This window comes from Pempheris klunzingeri, chromosome 11 (genome assembly GCF_042242105.1).
Source record: "Pempheris klunzingeri isolate RE-2024b chromosome 11, fPemKlu1.hap1, whole genome shotgun sequence".
NCBI classification, from domain to species: domain Eukaryota; kingdom Metazoa; phylum Chordata; class Actinopteri; order Acropomatiformes; family Pempheridae; genus Pempheris; species Pempheris klunzingeri.
In genome coordinates this window covers 19377918-19400693 of record NC_092022.1, presented here as the reverse complement: position 1 = coordinate 19400693, position 22776 = coordinate 19377918, and the positions used below count along the sequence as shown (strand labels likewise).

Below are 22776 nucleotides of genomic sequence, written 5' to 3'. Positions count from 1 at the left end.
TTTCAACTTTGACATATTCATGTGTACTTTCATACTGTAAGAGTAATGGTGGCATGTCAGTGGTAAATGGACAGGGCATTTTTCTTCCTGTCAGTATCTCATGTGGACTAACATTCATGGTGGAAGTTTGTGTCTGCACAGACTTTCGCTAGTCCTTTTTGATAGTTCTGTTTGCTCCTTCAACCAGTCCTTGTGAGGCTGGGTGGTATGCTGCCCTTAGATGAGTGCTGTAACCTTAGAGCTAGCACAGTGGCCTCCACTGTGAGCTTCTTGGCACAACATGTTTAGTAGTCCAGTCCTTTATCTCTCCATACTTGTTTTTTATCCTTTATTCATTTGTTTTAACATAGTGAAATATTGTATGCGTATCTGTACAGAATCAGTGAATGGCACAGTGCCCCGTGCCCAAGTGTGGACCTAATCAAGAAGCTTCCACACAGACTCTTACCAGTCTTAGTGCTTGATCGGTAGGGTTTCCCCCAGTCTCACCACTCATTTTAATTCACAGTGATTCTGAAACGCCCAAGCCGAATTGTCCCCTTAGTAATCCATTGCCCCGACAGAGCTGCTTGTTGACCTGGATCAGGTGTTGGGATCCCCAATCAGTAGTGACTGATCAATGCCAAACACCTCATTCAGTTAAAACATCATCCAAGCAGGGGGTACAGCAACAGAGGAGAGAGTTACTCTGTAGTTCTTTAATGTTCTGCACACACAATTCCCTCTGTGGTTTGTCCGCAGGGGTTATGTGGATCATTTTTTTGTAGGGGTTGTACCCTGCTGTTGTCCTTGCTGCCATATCTGACAGCTTTGTGTGACATGGTGAAAAAGTTGTATAAGTGCTTTCACAGAGTCGGTGATTGCCCGAGTGAGGACCCAAACAAGAAGCTTCTACACAGATTCTATTAATCTGTGCGCTTGTTTGCTGGGGGTTCTCCCAGTCTTATCACTCGTTTTAATTCACAGTGACTCCAAAACACCTTAGTTTATGTGTCCCATTATTCAGTTGCAATATCATCCAGGCAGGAAACTGCCCACATTGTCATGGAAAATAACAAACTTGTCCCTGTGTCCTTGTTTGTTTATTATTTTCATTTTATTTACTTATTTGTTTATTTTTATTTTTTATTTATTCTTTTAATTTTATTCTATTTTTTTTAAAAAACCATCACTCTCATCAGTGGCATCACTCTCAACAGTGGCATCACTCTCAACAGTGGCATCACTCTCAACAGTGGCATCACTCTCATCAGTGGCATCACTCTCAACAGTGGCATCACTCTCAACAGTGGCATCACTCTCATCAGTGGCATCACTCTCAACAGTGGCATCGCGGCATCACTCTCATCAGTGGCATCGCTCCTTAGCGGCATCGCCCTTGCGGCATCGGTTAGCTACCCGGAAAATATATACAATAGTGTACAGTATGGAGGAAAGCAAAATGTCCTGCCCTAAAATTTGGGAGACAACTCTCAGTGGTTATTTACCCAGTGAGTTCTGTCCCTTATCAGGCCAAATTAGCTGTCCTTGGACACTTATTTTCTTTTCCCTCAACTGTGACTATGTGGTTCTGTACTTTACATGTGACTATAACATTTCAATGCGGTTTAGTTATACTCAGTTTTGGTTTACGTTTTAGCGAATGTAGGAACAACATTATTCAGACAACTTTGATTTGAGTATGGCCAATGTGCAGAAATTCTATCTCAAAAAGGTTTTCTGCTTACCCTTACTCAGGCGCGCCTTGGAGTTGTCTGAAAAAGTTTTCCTCCACTCACTCCGGGGTTCCTCAACGGGACACGTCTCGGAGTTTGCCAATCCGGGTCACGGCACCAATTGTTAGATTCTCCCGGTTCTTTTATTGACAGTCCGAGGATTTCAGCCGGAGAGTTCTGCAGTTCCCAATAGCAGTTTTATTCAAGTCACAGAAGTCACAGGTAAAGTACATACAGCGCTGGGCTCGGAGTGACAGAGGCCTCATGGACCTCTGGCAGTGAGCCCCGACTCTTTCATGCATATGCTTTTTAAAGGGTTGGCTGGACCGAGTACTATCCGTGACTGTCTCTAACTGGCCATTTCATTGTGTGCGTCACAGATAGTGCAACCCTGGTGTGATCATATAATATTCAAACACTTGTGGATGTTGTTTGCGTAGGCGTGTATCTCTAATCACAACTTTAGAATATGATTAGCACAACAAAATTATTACAATCAAGGTCCGTCTGGTACATTCTGTCTATCTTCTTCACAAAACAATACAGGAGAAGCCACGTCTGTGGAGGTCAGATTGACATATTCTGTTCACTCTCATGAGGAGAGAGTAACTTTATTTGAGAAGGCCTGAAACATTCTATGGTCATATTAAATTCTAATTCAACATACGTATATCATTCCTAATTAGCAAATGCTACCATGCTAAAGTCACTGTGAACATGTTAGCAGGTAGCATTTAGTTCAAAGCACCAAGTACAGCTTCACAAAGCAACTTTTGCTGTAGTTGAACCTAAGTGGGTGTTTAATGCTAACATAATGTGATAATGGTTATTTTTCTAGTTTATAACTTTTCTTTATTTCTTTATTCTATTTCTTTATTCTTTATTGGGTGAGTCACATATATGCTATGTGATCTTGTCATGCCTGTTTTGGTTGAAGAGTATTAAGCCCAAAACTGGACACGGATGAAGGTCTTAAGTCAGCACGCTCTGTACACATGCTGGGTGGACTGGGTGTAACTCTGACCCTGTCTCCACCAGAAATGATTGTAGCTGTAGGGAAGAGGAATATTTTCTGTGCAAGCTGGGTTCATTGGGTTAGGGTTAGTTTTTTCCCCAGTTTTTATGTGTTTTTTTCTAATGGTAAGGAATAAATTAAGACAAAAGCTTAACAAACTATATTGAATGTCTGGTATGATCGTTCAGATATAGTCCCACATCTTTTAAGAAAATTTAGCAAGAGATGGGTTTGTCTCAATCTGGATTATCCTAAATTTAGAGTCCTTCTTATATTTCAGATATAGAATTAGTACCGTAAGAACATGTTACTGTAGCAGATTGGTGGCTGAACAACAAACTTGTTTGCTTTAAGCTGGATTTCCTCCGGGCTGACTTCTCAGCCTTGTCTGGTGACCTACTTGCCATGAGCAGTGTGTTGCTGACTTGATATATACCGCAGAGGAACACATTAAAAAGTTTAGCAGGGAAGAAAGTAGGAAATTAGGAGCTGTGCTTAAAGTCAGATTAAGTTGAATCAACTAATTGTCACGGCTGCTGACGCGGTGATGCCTTAGGGTTTTTGGGACCCGCTTCAGCTTACTTATCCCTCGCTGATGTTTGTGTCCATGGAAACCAGCTCATGGGTTGATACCTAGCTAAGAGTGTAGAAGAAGCATGAAAAACAGCTTGTCAGTATTTGGATATCACCTCCTGAGCTGTAATTCCAGTTTGTGCCATGCTGTGTTTCTAAATGCGCTAGCTGATCTAGTCTTTTTTTAAAAATAACAACTAGGCTACACACACTGTTTTCACTGTTTGTTGAATGTGCAAATATGACTCATAGCCCGCAAATGCATTAGCACAGGCAAATTTGTTATAGCCTACTTTTGTCCACAACTGTTGTTCTCTCAGAGAGTGACAAAATAGTCTTTGTCCTGCTGATAAGGCTAAGAGTTTTTCGTATCTTGCTGATTTCAGCTTCTTTATCAGCATAATGTCCTGCTCAGTCCAGGTTTGCTTTTCTTCGGTAATGGAAAGTCTTTCTAATGCCTCTGATGGATGAGTTAAGTTTCTTTTTGATCATGGATGAATAATTTTTGGATTTATGATTGATTGATTTTTTTTGTGTGATTCCTTTAACTAACTTAGAAGAGCAATAATATTGTAATTATTATCAGAAGTACAATTTCTGTACTTCAAACCCCAGCTGACATGCTTCAAGTGCTTCCCCAAATGTTCAGATAAATTGTTGCATGTAAAGTAACTGATGGGAATCAAGGCAAACAGTTTTCACTGTAACGTCTGCAGTATATGCAGTTTTCATGTCTCCTATCCGAAAACAACCTTATTTTCCGTCTTAAGGCAGCTTACATGGCCTTTATTTAGCTTGTAGCGGGATGTCAGACAAGTGCAGTATTTGTATGTGCGTGTAGGCACACATCTCAGGAGCTTATAGCACAAGAAAAGAGAAGAGCATGTTCATTTCATAATCTTAACATCTTTGCCGAATTTATCCCTTATCCATCCCAGTATGTTGATAGGAGGTCTCAGCTCATTGGTGTCATGTTCTGTTTTGTAGCTAAGGGTATCTTTTATTGCAAATTTCCTGTATTGGTTTTGGTGTTTCAGTTTGGAGCCTTTATCCAATAACCTAGACACGCCCTGGTTGATTTCATTTTATGGGAATTCCATGAAACCTGAGAATGGGTGAGCAGCACAGGATGAGGTTTAGAAAATGTTATTCTTGGTGATGCAGTACATATGAAAACACTCACACTCAGCTTCGCAAGAGCAGAGCCGTTGGCCCGCAAGTGTTTTGGCTCTTTCAAGGACCAGCATTGCACTTAAGATGAAGCTCTGATTGATCTGCTCACGTATGTCTGTCAAGCTCATTGAAATCAACTCTGGGCGTAGATTTGAGATAGAACAGCACCACAAAATCCATCTCAGTGGCATCATGCGTCACATGGAAGCCTGGGGCTGAAAATGATGAGCGATCTTCTGAACTGAGGGGAGTCGGGCGACAACCTACTGTAACAACGCAAGTCTGTTGATTCGTGACTCCACAGTACAGTGAACAAACCCCCCCCCCCCCCCCCCCATCCCCCAGGGCCTGTTTCCTCTCACCAACACAGTTTTCTGAGAAGGAGGAAGCTTTAAGCTTTCAATTATCTTTTGAGAATTTCTCACAACAAAAGAAGAAGTACAAACCTTTTTACTTTTGACCCCAACATTACCTATTTGGAAATTTCTCAGAATCAGTTTTTTTTTTTATATGAATGAAAACAGAAGCTCCTTCTGTTGCCTGCCTGACACGTGGGCTTGTATTTAGAATTTTTATGTACTTGTACTTGTGTGTGCGTGTGCATGTGTATATATAACGTTGTCATGTGAGCGTGTTCGCATGCTGAAGTTTATCTTACCACTGTGTCTAAGTACAGGCTCATAGACTTACCAGTCTTAGTCTTGCTTTACCCATATTTCTGATACAACAAGAGTCAGTTCTCTTTCCCGAATTGGTTGTTTGATCCTTTGGGTGTTGCTGTGTCGTGCAAACTAATCATGTCCAGGGAAAAGATGAGCAAGAGGTCTGAACTCTGGTGGCTGTGGTAGACACGGGGTGAACAGCAGTCAGCAGCTTTGGCTTCAAGGATGAAATCAGACACGCAGTCATACGGCCAACAGCAAGGAGAAAAACAACACAAAATAAACCTTACAGCTTTGGGATTGTTTGTATTATGTACTGCCTTTGTGCTGTTTGACAGCGCATCATCCTGGGAATTTCTGAGGGGTCAATATACATACAGGAGGCAGCTGCGGGAGGCCTGAGAGACATACTAAACATTCCCTTTTCTCTGTGTCACAACCAGCAGCTATCACAAGAGACAGGCCCAGAGCCATGAGTCATTCACCGAGCCACAGTGCAGCAGCTATCAGTATTCAGTATCAACTTTGTTGCTGTCTGTGAAGTTAAGAGCTGCATCCCAAGAGAAGATGTGGTGTCGGTTTATGACTGTGATATTTTCTGATTAGAGGCAGAGAAAAATTGTTTGGTCCTTTTTGTGTGTCAGGTTGCCTTATGGACTTAAATATCATGATGAATGGCTTTTTGGTTGACCAGCAGAAGGAAAGACTTTTTTTTTTATGAATGTCATAAACAAGAATGATATTTCCCCTGCTCACACAGTGCCATCTATTGGCAGAAACTCTACTGTGCATCCACAGCTCAAGTTCTCTACGCTGCATCATCTGGTTATTGTTGCCACTGATTACGGCTCAAATCTGTTTATCCAGAGTAACTTAAGGACAGGTTATAGTTTATTCTTGACTGACAGTGAGTAATGAGCCTCGTAGTGCAGATTCAAGCCAGGAAAAGCTTTGTTTTGTCTCAGGGAATACAAGGCTAGTAATCATCCTTTCATCCTTGGAAATGCTACTTCAACAGATGGCAGGAGTTATTTCAGGGTAACCCAGCCCACTGCATAACCAACCTCTTTCAGTTCAGTGGACTTTCTGTAAGTGGAAAGGATGGTCCATTATCCCTCTGCACTTTCCACACTTAAATTAGTCTGGGAAAACTTAGATGCACGCAGGCAAGAGCATGGAAACTATTAGTTAGTGCAGGATTCAGTCAGATGCCACCTGGTGCTGATATATTCTAATTCGGCACGTCTTTCTTGCTAATATGGTAATTCAAAGTAGAATGATTGTGTTTTTGTAGCGTTATTAGCATTGACGTTCAGTTCATCATCTTGTCGTTTTCATAGGCTTTGAAACAGTGATTTGCTAAGCAGGTTTTTGACCATTTTCAGTCAGTTTTAGTTGTTTTCAACATGGAGTAACACCACAGAAAGACAAGCAGCGTGTTGCATGTCTTAACTTGTAGGTAAAACACAGTTAATTACTATTGTTTATAATATCTGTTATTTCCTTGTTCTTTTTTTTTTTAGAGTGGACAAGACATTCTCTAAGGCCAGAAGCATATGGTGAGTTTTTCTTCTGTTTTTGTTTTGCCAATAAATATGGTACAATGTGACAGCACATTGTGAAATGAAAAAGAAAAGTGGTTATCTGATAGTTATGAAGCATTTTGAGCACTTTTTGATAAACAAGCACAGTGGATTACAGTTCTTAAAGCTTGTAGCTCTCCGGAGTGGTGTTCGATGTTGCTGAATCAGACTGGCCTCGTCACTTTGTGAATGTGTGAATCGGTCCACCGAGCAGAGTGTAAGTAAGATGAATGAGCCAGCGAAAGGTAGAGCAGATGGGCAGCAGCGGGGAAACGGATACCCAGTCTGCGCTACTATATCTGCAATGCTGGCAGGGTTGGAGGGCTGCTTTGAGTGGCGTGTGGTGGCAGGCAGGGAGCTGAGCAAGCACACCTCGTGCCACTGCAGATAGACCACTCCATTTCTGAATGCTTTAAGGTGTGGTGGCACTAGTGTGTAGCCTTCAACCCTCTGTCTGACTACAGCAGGTTAAACAGTACCTCGCTGCAGTATCATCATTCCTTCCCTCTGGAATACAAACACAGGAGGATCTCTCTCTCTTTTACTGGCAAGGCCTGCACTAGTCAGCAGTGGCTGGGCTTGTTTGCAGAGACTGCAGTCTGGCCATCGAGACTGCAGCACACGAAAAAGAAGAGGAGGTGAGACACTGGAGCTAAATAAAGATGAAGAGGAGAATCTAAAAGAGGATACAAAACAGCACAGGAAATAAAAGAATTGTGGGCGTGAAGAGGCAGAAGAAGGAGAGAGGAAGTGAGAGGACGAGGTGACATGGCAGGAAGAGAGAGAACAGTCAAGTGTGATGTCTGCAAGACAATACAGTTAGAGTTCAGCAGAGTCTCAGCCTCAAAATCATTCCTTTGTCAGAGTCATGCTCTTCTTCAAAGCAAGGAGGAATTCAACAAACACTGCGTAATGAATTTAGAGCCTTCCCACTGGGTTAATATAACTTGAATTATTTTACATAATCATCGGTGTTCATACCCAGCAGGACAGATCAATTTCTGACAACAAAACCTGTGGCGCATCAGATATTTCAGCTGCTTTTAGAAAGGATTCTCCACTATTTTAAGCCTAAAGACAAAAGTTAGATAGTTAATTACATCAAAGAAAACCTGGAAGAAGCAAAGTCAAAATCTTCCCTCAGGTGCCGAATGTTGGACAGGATATGACTGGAAAATTAGAAGAGTGAGCTAAATCTCCGACGGCAAAACTGCAACAGCACGACCCAGCATAATGCCGTGCTCACCTTTCCGAATTGGAAAGCCAAGAAAATTCTGGTGAGTTTCTTTTTAACCAGCCTGAAGAGGGTTTTGATGATAACCGCATGACTCCACAATTAAATTGTACATAAAAATTCAAATTACCTGCCTGATGCATGCATTCCTCTAAAACTGCCCCCTCCCAACACTGATTATTAAAACCAGGCTGTGTATTAATTACAAAAGGCGGCAATATACTAACAATTATCTACCTCACTCAATCAAACTTTATTTACAGCACCTTTCATGCAGATTAGTGAATTCAAATCAGCTGATGATAAGACAAGAAATAAAAATTAGGAAAATGTAATAATAAAACCAAAAAAATAGTTTCTAAAATAGTACAGTAAAATTGAAGCTGCAAGCAGTAATGAACTGGCCCTCGCACATCCCTGTGTGTATGGATGTGCACCGGCCGCTGCCTTGTTGCCGGATGCTGACTGGTCTACGTGGCTCTGGATTTTCATGTGTTTCAAACGCTGCACAAAGAAGTTAAATCTGACTTCCTATGTCCCTGATGTGGTGCAAGACAATACTCACTAATCTTGGTTTATGTTCCAATATATGGTGTTGAACACACCATGAAGATCTCATGTAAATCAAATGATGGTGATGTTTTGTACAGATCTTCAACAACTTTTCATTTTTAAGGTATTATTTATATAACCTAGCATGAGGTGGATCTGATTAACCTTCTTGGAGGAGTTTGTTAAAATGTGGACACTTTCATTCCAAAAACCCAAGCATGCCTACCCCCTCATAAGCAACTATCTGCCTCATGGTGAGCAATTTGTCATCATTTAACGGCATTTGATAAAAACGCAAAAGCTTTACAATTGAACATCATCAATGTCTTAAGATTCTTCTGACCAAATTTGAGATGGATGTGGTTAACCTGGTGTGAGGAGTACGGCAAAGCATAAAATATGACATCTCCTGTTGTCAGTAGGTGGTGTTAAGACGATGATTCCAAATTGGCCAAAAGATGTCTTCAGACCAAACGTATGAAATTTGGATAAATCTGAGTCTGTGCAGTCTAGTTACAACAGTGTCTTTTTTTCATGTCAAAACATTACAATTCGCCACGCCGCGCTGGCAAAACTCATAATCTTCACAATGAAGCGCTATCAAGGTCTTAAGACTTCTCTGACCAGATTTGAGATGGTTTGACCACCTCATTAATATACAAGCCTATCAAATGGCCTCCCTGTTAGATTTAAATCTAATTTTAATACATTTTGCCATGTCCAAGACCCATATAAAATGTAATTTTCAAAGTTTCACAACTTTTCGTGCATGTTTAGATCCTTACAAATGTGTTTTGATTTTAGCCAAAAATAGTAAGTCCTTGCATTTCAATTGGGTGCTTGAACCGTTTGGTGCTTGGGCCCTAATAAATGATTGATTAAAATAAATAATGGCCATGAAGCATTCTAATCAAATGTCAAGCTAAAGAGGTTTATGTTAGAAAAATATCAACACTCTGAGCTGTTTTTAGATCCTCAGGCTTGGAGCACAAAAACTAAAAGCTGCCTCACCAAACGGTTCTGTGCTACACTTTGAAACAACTAAATGACCAGTGCCAGAGGACCTGAGGGGCTGTCCTGGTTCATAAATTCATGGCATGTCACACATGTAGGCTGGCGCTGGTGCTGTCTGAGCAATAGAACCTACTCATACATTGATCCTTTCCTCAATCATATACCGGTAATGAATTCTCAGAAGACTGTATTGTTCAGTTTTGATCCTTCAACTCTTGTTGTTGATTAAGTGTTAAATGACCATCTTCCATGTGGTCATTGTGGGTCATACGCAATAAACAGATGATCCTCAAGCACTGTCTCTGGGCCCTCCAGGGGAGGCCTGTAATTGGTTGTAATCCTGTCTTGCTAAGCTCCCCTGATGGGAGGAAATGGGAGAGGAGGGTTAGTGTGGATAATGGCCACACTGAGATGTTGTATAAGAGCCTCTCTCCCTCTCTTACACACATACATACATCCAGATGCCTCTCTGTCCCTGGAGCATGATGGATTATTGTGGCAGGTTGGCCATTGTATAACTTCCTGCCCAGTCTTTAATCCTGCTGCCATGTCCATGCCTCAGATCACCTGACCTTCATGCAAGACAAGTCTGCACTTTTTGAACCACCCCTGGGTGCTACTTTAAGCAAGGAAGATTCAGGTTAAAGAACTTGAGCAGTTAGAACACAAACCTTTAAATGCAGCGATAAACTAAAGAGAATCTTTTCTGTCTATATCTGCAGAATGATGTTTCTGTGCGGTCTTTGATGCTAGAAGGCTGCTTTCACATTCACCTGCCGAAGGAGGAAGGAAGGAATTAATCTGTGCTCATCTTAAATCTTAATTTAAAAGGAGCACGTACAAGATGATTTTGTGTCATTGCAACTATTTGGAAACCAATTAGGGTCCAACATGAAACTTGCAAAAGGGTAATGTAGAAAATTAAAACATCCAGTGCTCAAACACTGAGAAGAAGCATCTTGTGTCTGTAGTTAAACTTTTTAGAATTAGAAATATTTGTATAGTCATAGATTCTGTAAATTTCAGTGAAATTTCAAGAAGGAAAAAGAAGTAGATGTCAATTTATGATTTATTTAAACCATGTAACTGAACTTCTTTGTGGGAAAACATGAATCATTAATCAAATCATTTGATTTATCTCTCAACCATCAAACAGTATTTGTTGGTTGTGTTGGTTTTGGTTGTCCTGACCTCTGCCCTCTAGTGGTAAAAAGTTTAGAACATGCACAGTGCAGATGCAGTCTGCAATAGTCCTATTATGTCATAATAATAATAATAATAATAGCAACAACAACAATAATAATAAATTGGTAAGTTGGTTAAATTGCAAATGTCAGAAGAGATTTTTTCCTTGCTTTGCAGTTTTGACAGGGACAAAGCGTGTGCTTTTTTTAATCTATTGTTTTCTAAGTGGGTAATGACATTTCTAAAATAAGTAAATTTAATGCTGCTGAATGACCCTGCTGTTTATTCTAAATTTGCATGATGTAATTCCTCATTCTATTTTTATGATGCTTTCTAGATTCTGTCTCATCTTTGTGTCCTATTTCCAGCCATAACCACTTAAGAGGTGTCACTGTAAACACTCCTCTGTTTGTGTTCACTGATTTCCCATGAGATGTCACTCTGCATCATCCTCTGTGGGCCTCCTCTGCACATGCGCTCACCACTGCACTGTCAAGCCGGGCTGGGTGTCAGTTTGCTTGTGCATGCTCATCTGTGTACGTCAAGCTGAGCTGTCTGGAGGAGCGGACATAGTGGGAAAGCAAACTGTCAAGCTAGATCAGACTAGACTGTCTTTCTGTGAGTCTCCTGCTGTCTGACCAAATATAGCACCAAAGTGACAAGCCCGCCCCTGGTTCTACCCGTCTCAATAATCCAAATCCTAACATGTCACCCACCATCCAGCACCGGCACAAGATGTCTTAAAAAACAAATAAAGCTCAGATGACAGCAGGCTGTTGAAGGTTGAGATGAGTGCAAGGTAACTTTGACAGGACATTTCAATTTTACTTTATCTGATTCTTGAAGCTTTTCAGTTTTTTTTAAGTTCACCTCTGTGCCTTCAGACAGTCTCCTTCAGCTGCAGTATCTTCGGGTGACAGGGCCTCAGGTCTGGAAGAGGCAGCCGAGGTCTTTATTTCATGAATCTGTGGAAGGGTATATCCCTGAGTGTACATCTGGGATTGTGTATACCATGGTGTGGTAAGCCAGTGGGAGAAAGAGGACTCGACCCCCCCCCCCCCCCCCCCCCCCCCCATAGGAGGGGGGGGGGCTTTCCCATAGGAGAGGAAATTCTCACATAATCAAATGTTTCTGCACAGTTCTGCTGGGATCTCATCCCTTTGTTTTTTCAGTGAATACACTAACCCTAATATCAAACATAATAGAGCACAACATTGTCCTGCAGTGACCCTTTGTTGTTGAAAAGGCACATCTGCATGAGTGTGATTTCCCCAGGTGGAGTGTTTCCAAGGAAATCTGGACAGTGACATTGTGAGAGATAAGCAAGCTGGAAATGGGAACCTATCGGTAGAGTGAACATGCTTTATTCAAAAACACCTGCTGTACCTGGCCTTTTAATGCATACTGAATATGGCCAGGTGTCGGGGGAGTTGAGAACCCATCGAGGAGTCTCCTCACACATCAGAGCAGACATTTTATTATTTATGATTCCTAGCATGTAGCATTTCATTGTATTTTTCTCTTACAGTAGTAAATTGTGCTCATACCTTGAAACAGTTGGTGTATTCTATTGTTAATAAGAGCTGCTGAATAGGATTTCCATATCTGACTGTTTGTGTAAAAGGTCGTTTGGAGTTACAGTTCCCTGGGGAACAAACAGCTTCTCAGACGTATTGGCTTTTTGAATTTTGTCCAATGTTTGCTTTTGTCTGATTGTGGCAGCGGTAACTTTTATAGCTATAGGACAAAAGGGCCTAGAAGGTTTGCATTTTCAAAAGCAGATTGGGGAAAGTCATAAAATAGATTTTTGTTACTTCCTTCTCGAACACAGAATGACATACTTAAATAAAGGTGACTCAGGGGGGTCATATAACATGTTGTGTTATATATTATATACAGTAGTCTATATTTATGTAGCTGAACTTCCACCAAATCAGTTTTCATCTAGAGAGATTACCTTTGAGGCTTGAAGCACAGCCACATACACACACAAGACAAGTAACTGACAAAAGCGCAGCTCGAAGAAATAGTTTCACACCAGGGACAATCATCCTCCCATTTGTATGAGTGATTCAGGTCAGTCTGAGGAGGCTGGGAAGGATGGCCCTGAAACCGGGCAATTCCAGGGTCAATTTGTGAGGTAATTCATAGCACATGTGCTCCTCATATCTGTGGCTACTGAAGGACTGATGGTAGGCAAGGTGGCAGCTGTTGCTACTTCATGATGAATTTGATAGAATCCAAGAGGGGGGTCAATGTCTAATATCTGAGCTCTTCAGCGCCATCACCCAAATATATAACACAGTAGAAACAGGATCACCCAGCAGCACAGTGAAATGTGTTTATGTCTGACCTCAGAAATAAATTCTCACACATTATAGACAGCTTACTTGTTAAATAACTTGTGTTTGGGGAATGTCGACAGCGCTTAAGAATTAACTGAGGTCAAACCTTTTGGGAGTCAGGAGCATGAGAAATATCCATGTTGATTTATTCCAATATAGAATTTGATCACTTTATCTTATTTAGTTATTTACCGTTTAATCAATACTGGATGGAATGCCAAACATAAGATGAATCTACCGACATTGATGATCCTCTGACCTTTGCTGTAGTGCCACCATGAGGTTGACGTTTTTTTCATTTTTACTGGAATAAATTAACAGCTATTGAATGGATTGCTGTGAAACTCGTGGTTCCCAGAGGATGAACCCCAATGTCTCTGTTGATCCCCTGTGCCACCAGCATGTCGGCATGTTTGGCTTTTAGTGAAACATCTCAACAAATTTTTTATGGATTGCCATGAAATTTTTCCTCACAGAGCTGCTCATGTGGCTGCAGGTTAGCAGCTGTAGAAAAGTGTGGCTTTTAACAACCAATTCTCTATTTGTGGAATAGTTAAAACTGCAGTGGTTCCACTATATCAACACATTAGAAATTGTGTAACACAAACGCCTGGCTGGTAAAACTTTCATGGACCTTATTTGTCATTTACCTGTTCCTCTGTGGTCACTTCCTGACCCGACTGGGCAGGTTAAACAGGAGTGAATCTGCTGTGAGAAAAAGAGGTCATAATTAATATCATCACGAACATGCTTACCTTTCATATCTGCTTTAAGGACCCCCTAATGTAGCCCAATTACCCAGTTCAAAACAAGATCTTTTGTTAAATGCTGCATGATTATCAACCCAGTCACAATCACAGGCACAGTGGGATTCGGGTGCACTGCAGAGAGATCATGGTGGGAATGTAAAGTTTCTTCAAAAGTTAGGAAGCAGTTTGCACTCCTGCTTTGCCTTGCAAACAAACCATGGGCTTGATTAACACAGCCAATTTGTTTAAGAGTGACTGGAGGCGGGTTTTAGCAACTCTAGAACAGCATGAGAACCTTCAGACCTCCTACGTCCAACATTTTGATTGACTTAAATCTTCAGTCACAGATGATAACACTGACTGTTTTCACTCCAGATATTTCTCTTCATCAGGATAAATAAATAAATAATTTACCACTATTTAGTGTGGGATATTTTCACAATAAACAATGTGAACGGCACTGAGATTTGTGAAAAAATAAAAAATGAAAATACAGCACAAAAATATTTTTATGCTTTTACATGTATTATTTCTTATGTTTATTTCTGTGCAGAATTGCCGTGAGGACAGTAAACGCTTCTGGACTGATGCATTCATGTACAGTCATTAAACAGCCCATGAAATCAGCTCTATTTTTCAGCCGACTGTTGCCGCTCAGTGCTATTTGTAGTTCCCCTCCTCCCCCCTTCTGCCCCCTGAGGTCAACCACCGCTAATTAAATCTCAACCTGTGGGAGACACTCAATGGCTATGCATAAATAACCATTCATTCATATTTCAGAACAGCAGCCATCTTACTTGCTGGAGACCTCTGACAGTCTGCTTGTGTATAATGTGTCTGTGATTGGAGCCCTAAGCCTTTAGCTGCCCCTGGGGGTCACTGGCTGGTCACACGCAGCCTGCCCCTCACACATCAGACAGATTACATTCTTACCTGCTCGCTGGGCTTATTTTGCTCACCATGACAAATGAGTTTGAATCAGAGGGAACTTGTATACATTCTGTATAAATTTGAACATATTCATGATACTTTATGAACAATGAACGCACAATTGCTGACTCTTAATTTGGCTGGCCTTAATCCTTCAGGAATTATACGATCCAGCAAGCTTTGGCCATTATTTGAGCTTGTGTCTTGTACCTAACTCGTCTCGGTTGAAAAATCACTGCTTTAAAAGCTGAAAGTGAGGGAGGGTGGGAGATGGGGAAATTTCTGGACAGCAGGAATTCTCAGAGGATAAGAGGTGGGGGCGGGAGCGGGGAGTGACTACAGGCCATTTCACCCGGCTAATGGGATGGGAATCCCTGGCAGAGGGGGCTGGTCGGAAGGGATTTAGTGTGGGATCCTGCAGAGGACATTGGAGCAGGGAGGATACTATCAATTTAAATCCAACTATCTTCCTCCGGAGGAGATAGAAATAAAGCTCCACAGCTCTGGATTTTCTCCTTGTTCTTCTGTTATTTAGTATTATTTTGTCATCATACAAGAGTGTTGAGTCTCCAGTGAAGTCCCAGACTGCCTTTCTAAATGTTTGTGGCTTTGATTTGATAGGAACCCAACACAATGATCCGTGTTAAAACATCACTCAGCATGTGAAATCTGCCTGCTCTCATCCGATAATGTGTTTTTATCTATAAGCTTATTGACAAAACCCCTCACAGACAACAATTTCATTTTTTAACCTTGCACCTCCTGGATTTTAGCTCTTCCAAAAGAGATCGAACAGCACATTATTATCTGCAGGTTTTTGCTCAGGGATTTAAAAGAGAGATTATTGCCCCACTACAACAGGAGGCCTCAACAAATTACTGCTAATCTGGACAATGTTCAAGTTGTGTCCAATGATATAATACAATTTTTTTTTTTTTACCACTAAGCTTTGGACAGTGAGAGGATTATTTGTTTTGTTTATCACAATATGCAGCTCTAAATGGTGCACAGTGTGACGACTGTGCTGTAATCCCTTGTTATCTCTCCATGTGACACATACAGGACACACAAACAAACACACACACACTCACTTTAGTCCACAGGTAGATGCTTGTTCATTTAGCAGCTGTTTAAGGAAAGGACTCGACACTCTCCCTGCATGGAATGTTATTTAGCAGAGATTTAGTGGGAAAAGGCATTATCGGGGACATCAGTCACAGGTCTACTGGGAACTGCGGATGGTAGCTTAGTGGAGGAAACGCACATGTTCACTGGGGATTGAAGGAGACTCATTACAGTAATTAAAAAACCTTTCCACACGTGCTCTCTCATCCTGAACAACGAGCATAAAAAAGGCTGCGATGCCTGTTCACCTTTGGGAGTTTCACGTTGGACATTATCACCTTGTTCAAATCATATTATAATGAACATGAATGTGAATGTGGATGTTTTTTTTCCCACATGTGGCTGATGCAGTTGCCACAGCAACAGCCCTAGCTGGGTTGTGAGGCACTGTGGGGAGTGAAGGCAACCCCCGTTACCCTCAGACTCTCTGCTTTCCTTTCTCTTCTGGAGCGGCAGACTTCAGCTGTCCCCTAAATAGATAATGGAGGGAGGGTCTCCTGCTTTGAAGGGGATAAGGGTGGTGGTGATGGTGGATGGAGGTTGGTTTAGAGTTCGGGTTTCCAGATGAGTACCTCATGATGCATGTGCGAGCTTGAGAGCCGACAAAGAGTGGAGACAGAGGAAGTGACAACTGAAGAGCGCATATGTGTGTGTGAGAGACTGAGTGGGAGGAGAGAGAGAGAGTGAGGGAGGAGAATCAGAGGCTGAGAGGATGCTCACTGGGAGTGCGCGGCAGTCCAAAGAGCTGAGAGTGAGGCCAGCAGGTGAGCGGCTGATGGAGAGAAGCAAGTGAGCTGACTGAAGCTGGAGAGAGAGGAGAGTAGACGCAGAAAGACAGAGATAGAGACAGAGAGAGGGCATAATTGTGAAAGAGGAGGAGGGAGAGGGAGTGAGACGTTTAACTGAGGGAGAAGCGTAGACAGTGAGTCATCTGCCCGAGTGCTGGTCACTGTCCGGACTTCCCAGGGAGCTCCCAGCGTACAGCTGCCACAGAGTGGGTAAGTTTCTTGCTCCAGTCTGCGCAGGGCATCAGGCTGCCCAGATGACATGCTCTTACTTCTTCACACGGCTGATTCCGCTTGTGCATCGCAAACCAGCTGGGGAGTGTTATGTAATTTGTTGTGGGGTTGGGATGAAGCTGTGGCTTAGTGCTGCAAACTGATCTGCAGGAGGGCTTACGTGGTAACACTGCACAGAACAGGCAGGTGTGTGTTAACAGCAGTATGTCATGTGTGCTTCACAGTATGCTTGTGATGAAGGATTACTTTGTAATGGACTGGGCAGGGTTTTTCTTCTGTCCCTCTTACTCTCATGTGTGTTTTGATACTGCTAGAGAGTGATGTAGAAGGGATATGTGTGACATTATGAACTGCTGTGTGTTTTTCTACAATATTACTGTGTGAGCAACACACTGCAAATTTAGACAGACAGATGTCTCTATCTCATTTTTTATTTATATTTTGTACTTTTTGTTTGTGTGTGTGAGTGTGTGAGTGTGTATGTGTGTGTGTTTTGCATCACTCTATTGTGCATCAGTTCTAATTACGAGTTCAGGGCAGCTGATGCCCTATCGGACCCTGTTCTCCCACGGGAGCCGCTGGTGATCCTCGCCTCGTTCATGTTTATTGAGCACAGACTACCATCTTGGTCACTGTCCCTCTTGAACAGCTGTTTGTATCATCCACATCCTCAGCACCAGACCAGCACAGCTCCACACGCAGTCACACATATAACTAATTCCTGCATCAGCACAGACAGCTCCGCTATCCACTTGAAACACCATTAGTTTTGGAGTTCAAGAGTTCCATTTTGTCTCATTGAGATATTGAATGCACTCAATGATATTTCCATGCATGTGGAGCTTGGTGCCTTTTGCCCACAAGAGCACAAAGCACCTTGTAGATACAGAGATGTGGTACATATGTCATTGTGGCTGCTGTAGTCTTATTTGATCATCACATGCATTTTACAGCCTGCATTTTTCACTGCTTCATGATTATTTCAGATCAATTTTCATACTGATCGATCACTGCGTGTGTTGAAATAGATTGAATTAATTAAAGAAATTGAAAGCCCGCTGTGCAAACTGGCCAGTTGTCAGTGTCAATAGGGCTTCATATTCAGCGGGGGTATCGATCAGTGATCCTGTGGGGATAAAGCCCTCCTGGTAGAAATATTGAGTTCAGAGCAAAGGATGCGTGACAGTAGTGCTGCTCAGTTTTGCATGAGCAGTGTGCTACTCTCCTGGGTTTGAGAAGAGAGATGCTCTGTTTGAATTCATGTAAAACTATGGGTATTGCGGCCCTAGATCCCTGAAGTGTGTGAAGTGAATAGCAACGTATGCACTAAAAGAAATGAAGAATCTGCACAAAGGAATATAATTTCATGTCTTAAATAAAAAATTCAAAATAAATAAACAAATGTGAATTAAAGCTCATATTCTCTGCTTTTTGTGTCTTTCTCTGTTGAAAATTAGAGCCTTTTTTTCTCAAAATATTGCATTTTCTGTAAACCATGCCAGATTTTTACCACTTAATGTGTGTCACATTGTAGAGGCATGAAAAAAAAAAACACAAAAGATAATTAGGTTAATTTAAAAAAAAAAATGAAATCATTATTTTAATAACAAGAAACTCGCACTCTCTAGGCTTAAGGCCATTGCAATGCCTCAGACCACCAGTCCATACAAATGCATTCTGTTGCTAAATGAGACCAGCCATTTCCTGAGGCATTACCTTTTGTTGTTCTCTTGTTTGTCCTCTCAAACTGTGTGACCTTTTCTGACTGGATGTTCTCTTGCATCTGTCTGATTATAGGAAGCAAGATGGGAGTGACCCCCGAATTTCTGCAACACTAGAGCCCCAGCTGTTCCAGCCTCCACTCCCTTGCGCCACCACCTCCCCAATCCACAAGGTAGGAGGAAGACGACGGGGGCTGAGTTTGAACTTTGACCCCTGACCTTATCTGATGGCCCTCTGTGTGACCTTTCTTTCTCCAATCTTTATTAGGTGTCTCTGCACATCTTGTCTCCACACCTGCCTCTGGCTGAAAGCACTTTCTTGGTGTAATACCTGTTTTTAATCTGTCATGACTGTGACGGACATGACTGCAAGCACACTTTCTGCTTGCAGTGGCTCTTAGATTTTTAGATTTTTTCTTTTGTTTAACTTGTGTAATTAGAGTGAACAGAGCTCTGTGTCTGGGATGATTATGTTTGTCTGATTCAATTAATACAAATCTATCTTTAGCAAAAGTTTCAGCTGGATGCTGACAATGTCTCAATCCCAGCCTAACAAGTCTGATTCCATCAAAGCAGAGAAAATACAGCCAGTGTAAGCTATTGTCATTTTTACACCAAAACACAAACATCATCTAAGCTGTGTCACCAAGTTGGAAAATGTTTAATTAGTCTCTGTGTTGCATTCAGTTGTTATCCAGTTTTTTATATGCTGTATTAAGCTATGTCACAGTTTTACTTAAGTTGAAAAAAACAAACAATTCATGAAGGATTTTTCTAAGGAAAGAAAAGTGCTGATTTCTGCTCTTCCAACGTATGTTTTTTTTTTTAGCTTGCAATACAATTTCTGCCATATACTTTGTAAGATTCACTGCAGGAAGGTCTCATGAAGTTGGTCTCCAGTTCACTAAAACACTTTTGAATGATTTTTCAAGATTTTCAGCATTTATGAATCAGTGTAGCTCGGTCTATTATTCTTCCTTTCAGAGAAAATCATATGAATAAAGACTAAATTGCTGTGATTATAGATCCAGAATATGAAGGGCAGGAAGTGCAAATGACTAAGGAGGAAATAATTTCATATTTAGAGTGTCACAGTGCCGATCAAATCTTTCTTGCTGTCAGAATCTTCATGCCACCTTTTGGCACATCTTATCATTATAAATGAGTGGCTGATGTGAAAAACCTGCCAGAGATATTTTGGGAACATAGAAACTGAACAAAGCTGAGCTTTGTGGTGATTAAAAGTGGATACAATCTCACTCAGACATGTCAGATTGGTTTCATAAAGTCTCTCACACTTTGGATGGGGCTTATACTTCTTGCAATAGACTAGATCTGAGTGGAGCAGAGGGAGTGGAAAGAGAAAGGGATTAAAGGAGAATTTGGAGATTGGGTTGTTTAACCGTCACTCCTGATCCCTGCAGCACACACCATCTGTAGGTGCCTCAGACTTACAAGTCACAATTAGTCAGATATGAGGACAGGGTTTATGAAACTTCTGTGTGACTACAGATTTGCATGTCATGGAGGCAGCTACTAAAGGCACCGATGAAAGTATTCCAAACTTCACTTAAAGTACTTTTCCCATTAAAAAACCAAATGACATTACATATCTGTTTGTAACTGGACAGAAGAACAAACTTAATTTCATACACTCTAAAGACTGTCAGCAGCAATTAAATTGCAGTTTTATTTAATATTTGATCTCTGCAACCCCAACTTTATTCAACCCCTTTTGATTTGGAGCTCAGGGGAAAGGGAACACATCTGATGAGGATATTGAGGCACAGCATGGTACTGTGATGTACTGGAGTATGATAAGGGCTTAGTGGGGCAAGACTCAGAGGAGCGTATCACTTTAATCAGAGCCCTGCGAAAACCAGGTCAATCTGCAATTAACCCCACCAGGTCTTATGGTCACTGCCTAATTCAAACCACACTGCTATAGTGTCATATTAACTATGTTGAATATTTCTGCTCGAAACAGTCAGCGTTCTCAGAGTAGTTCATCACAAGCCAATTAAGAGCAAAGCACGTCTCTCAAGAAAACTCTGAGATGCTCTGATAACCCTGCTCTTAACCAAATAGCTTTGAAACAACACATTTATGACAGCTTCGAGACACACACACACACACACACACACACACACACACACACACACACACACACACACACACACACACACACACACACATAAACCGGAAATATGGTCCAATGCTTGCAGACAGTGTTGCCTGTTTGGGGTGGGGTTTTTTGTGTTACCATTCAGCTTGTTTGTCTCAGACGTTACACCAATCAGGCTGAATTCCTATAGCACTCTATAAATTTGTGACGACAGTGAGATCCTAAACAACCCTAAATTAGCTGGAATCACAAAGCAGAGCTAAGAACCAGACAGACTGTGCATCAAAGACGAAGACAAAAATATGAGCTCCTGCATCCTTCTGATATTCTTCAGTCTTCTGCAGCTGGTTGGAGTCATAATGAGCTCTGTGAGGACGCACAGAGAGAGGAGCACATTTAATTTGCCTCCTGTTATAATGGTAATCTTAACTCTCATAATGAAAGGTCTCAGCTCTGACACTTGCACTGTTTGCTCGCCTGACTCCCCATGGATCCCCATGTCACCTCCGCACTGGTCATTTCGGCAAAAGGAAAACATTTTTTTGCTTCAATGAGATGTCTTGTTTTTTTTTTTTTTCCTCTTAAGCTTTCTGTTTGTCTCCACTTTGTTTCTGCTGCAGTTTCTGTATTTATCCAGAATTCTTTTGAGAAGTCTATCTCCTTTGCTGTATCCATCTCCTTTTCTTTACAGGTGATGATCTCCTTTTTTTTTAACTGTCAGGTGCACTCATTTTGTATTTTTTGGAGTCTTGTGTAGTGGGACTGCCCATATAGTTCCTCTGTGAACAGGAGATTGTTGAGGGACAATGAGAGTCTATGGGAGTAGAAGAGTTGGACTCCACCTCTGGCTACCTGTCAGCCAAAGCCTAGATTGGGTCAGTGATAAAGACAGGTGGATAATGTGTGCATTGGATTTCTTCCTCCAGCCGCAGTCAGAGGATTAACTCTCTAAACGTCAAGCGGTGTCAGCTGCCGCTTTGCATGCAACCTGATACATACAGTACACTTGCTGATCATTTTGAATGACACTGGGAGAGCCTGCGGATGTTGCCTTCAACTTTGTCTGATTCAACACTTTCTTAGTCATGGTTAGCAGGGACGCAGCTTTACCTCGGTTGTCACAGTGGGACATAGTCAACTGTCCACCATTTGACAAAGTTACAGAGCGAGTTTAATCAAAACCTGCTGAAGTCAGTCAAGTCGAAACATCTTTTGAAGCTGCAGGACACCGAATTTAGGGAAGCTAAAAATGGCTAAAAATCATGACAACCACTTCACTGCTCCAACAGTGACAAAGGCACACTGGAAGAAACCCAGCCATGTAAGTAGCTTTACTGTAGAAACATGCTGGATGGAAAACATCACTAGACGGCAAACTGGGGAGGGACTTTGGCTGTGTTTTCAGCAGAGGCTTGGAAAACTGCCTCTCAAAATTGAGATTAAAGTTGTGTTGTGCAAAAACCTGACAGTTCATGTTACTTATTGAAGTGATGAGCTGACAAAAAAAGTATCTTTGTAGGGGAACATTTCTAGTTCTATTATTGGGTGTTTCTTTTAGTGTAAACATACATGTAACATTGCAAGATTTGGTGAGACCTCGTCATGTTTTTTGGGGCTGGATTTACAGTTTTCTGGCTAACACAGTTGTTTAAGTCCAAACATAATGTGTAGTTCAACACTGCAGCTTCTCTTGTTCTAATCTCTGGTTAACGTTGTTGAAGCCAGGGTATTTACTTTTAGGGTTTGTGGCAGACTATTGTTTGCACATGGTGGAGGACTTTACTCGCACTGAAAGCTGATACAAGATTGCTCTGTACACAAATTGTTTGACTATGTCAGGCTTTACTGGCTGAACCTTTCAGCATTCACCCAACTACTCCAGACCGACGTTTCCATGGACTGTTATGATTTTGCATTTTCTGCAGTAGTTATATAGAGTCATCAGGCTCAACTGATGCATACACGTTTTTTTTGTGTGAAAGTGTAAAGGACAATACCCCAACAGCTGTGGTTGAGATCTAAAGAGTTACGTAGCTATTTAACGAGGGAGAGCCGG

At 41.6% G+C, this 22776-nt stretch overlaps 1 protein-coding gene across 1 annotated transcript in view; it reads left to right on the top strand.

Annotated features, from left to right (window-relative positions):
• The window catches only part of LOC139209491 (rap1 GTPase-activating protein 1-like), a 49000-nt gene that overhangs the window by 6919 nt on the left and 19305 nt on the right, over window positions 1–22776 (top strand). Inside the window, exons 2-3 of the mRNA XM_070839217.1 lie at window positions 6662–6697; window positions 18672–18768. Coding sequence (XP_070695318.1) covers window positions 6662–6697; window positions 18672–18768 — 133 coding nt within the window. The remainder of the gene's footprint in view (window positions 1–6661; window positions 6698–18671; window positions 18769–22776) is intronic.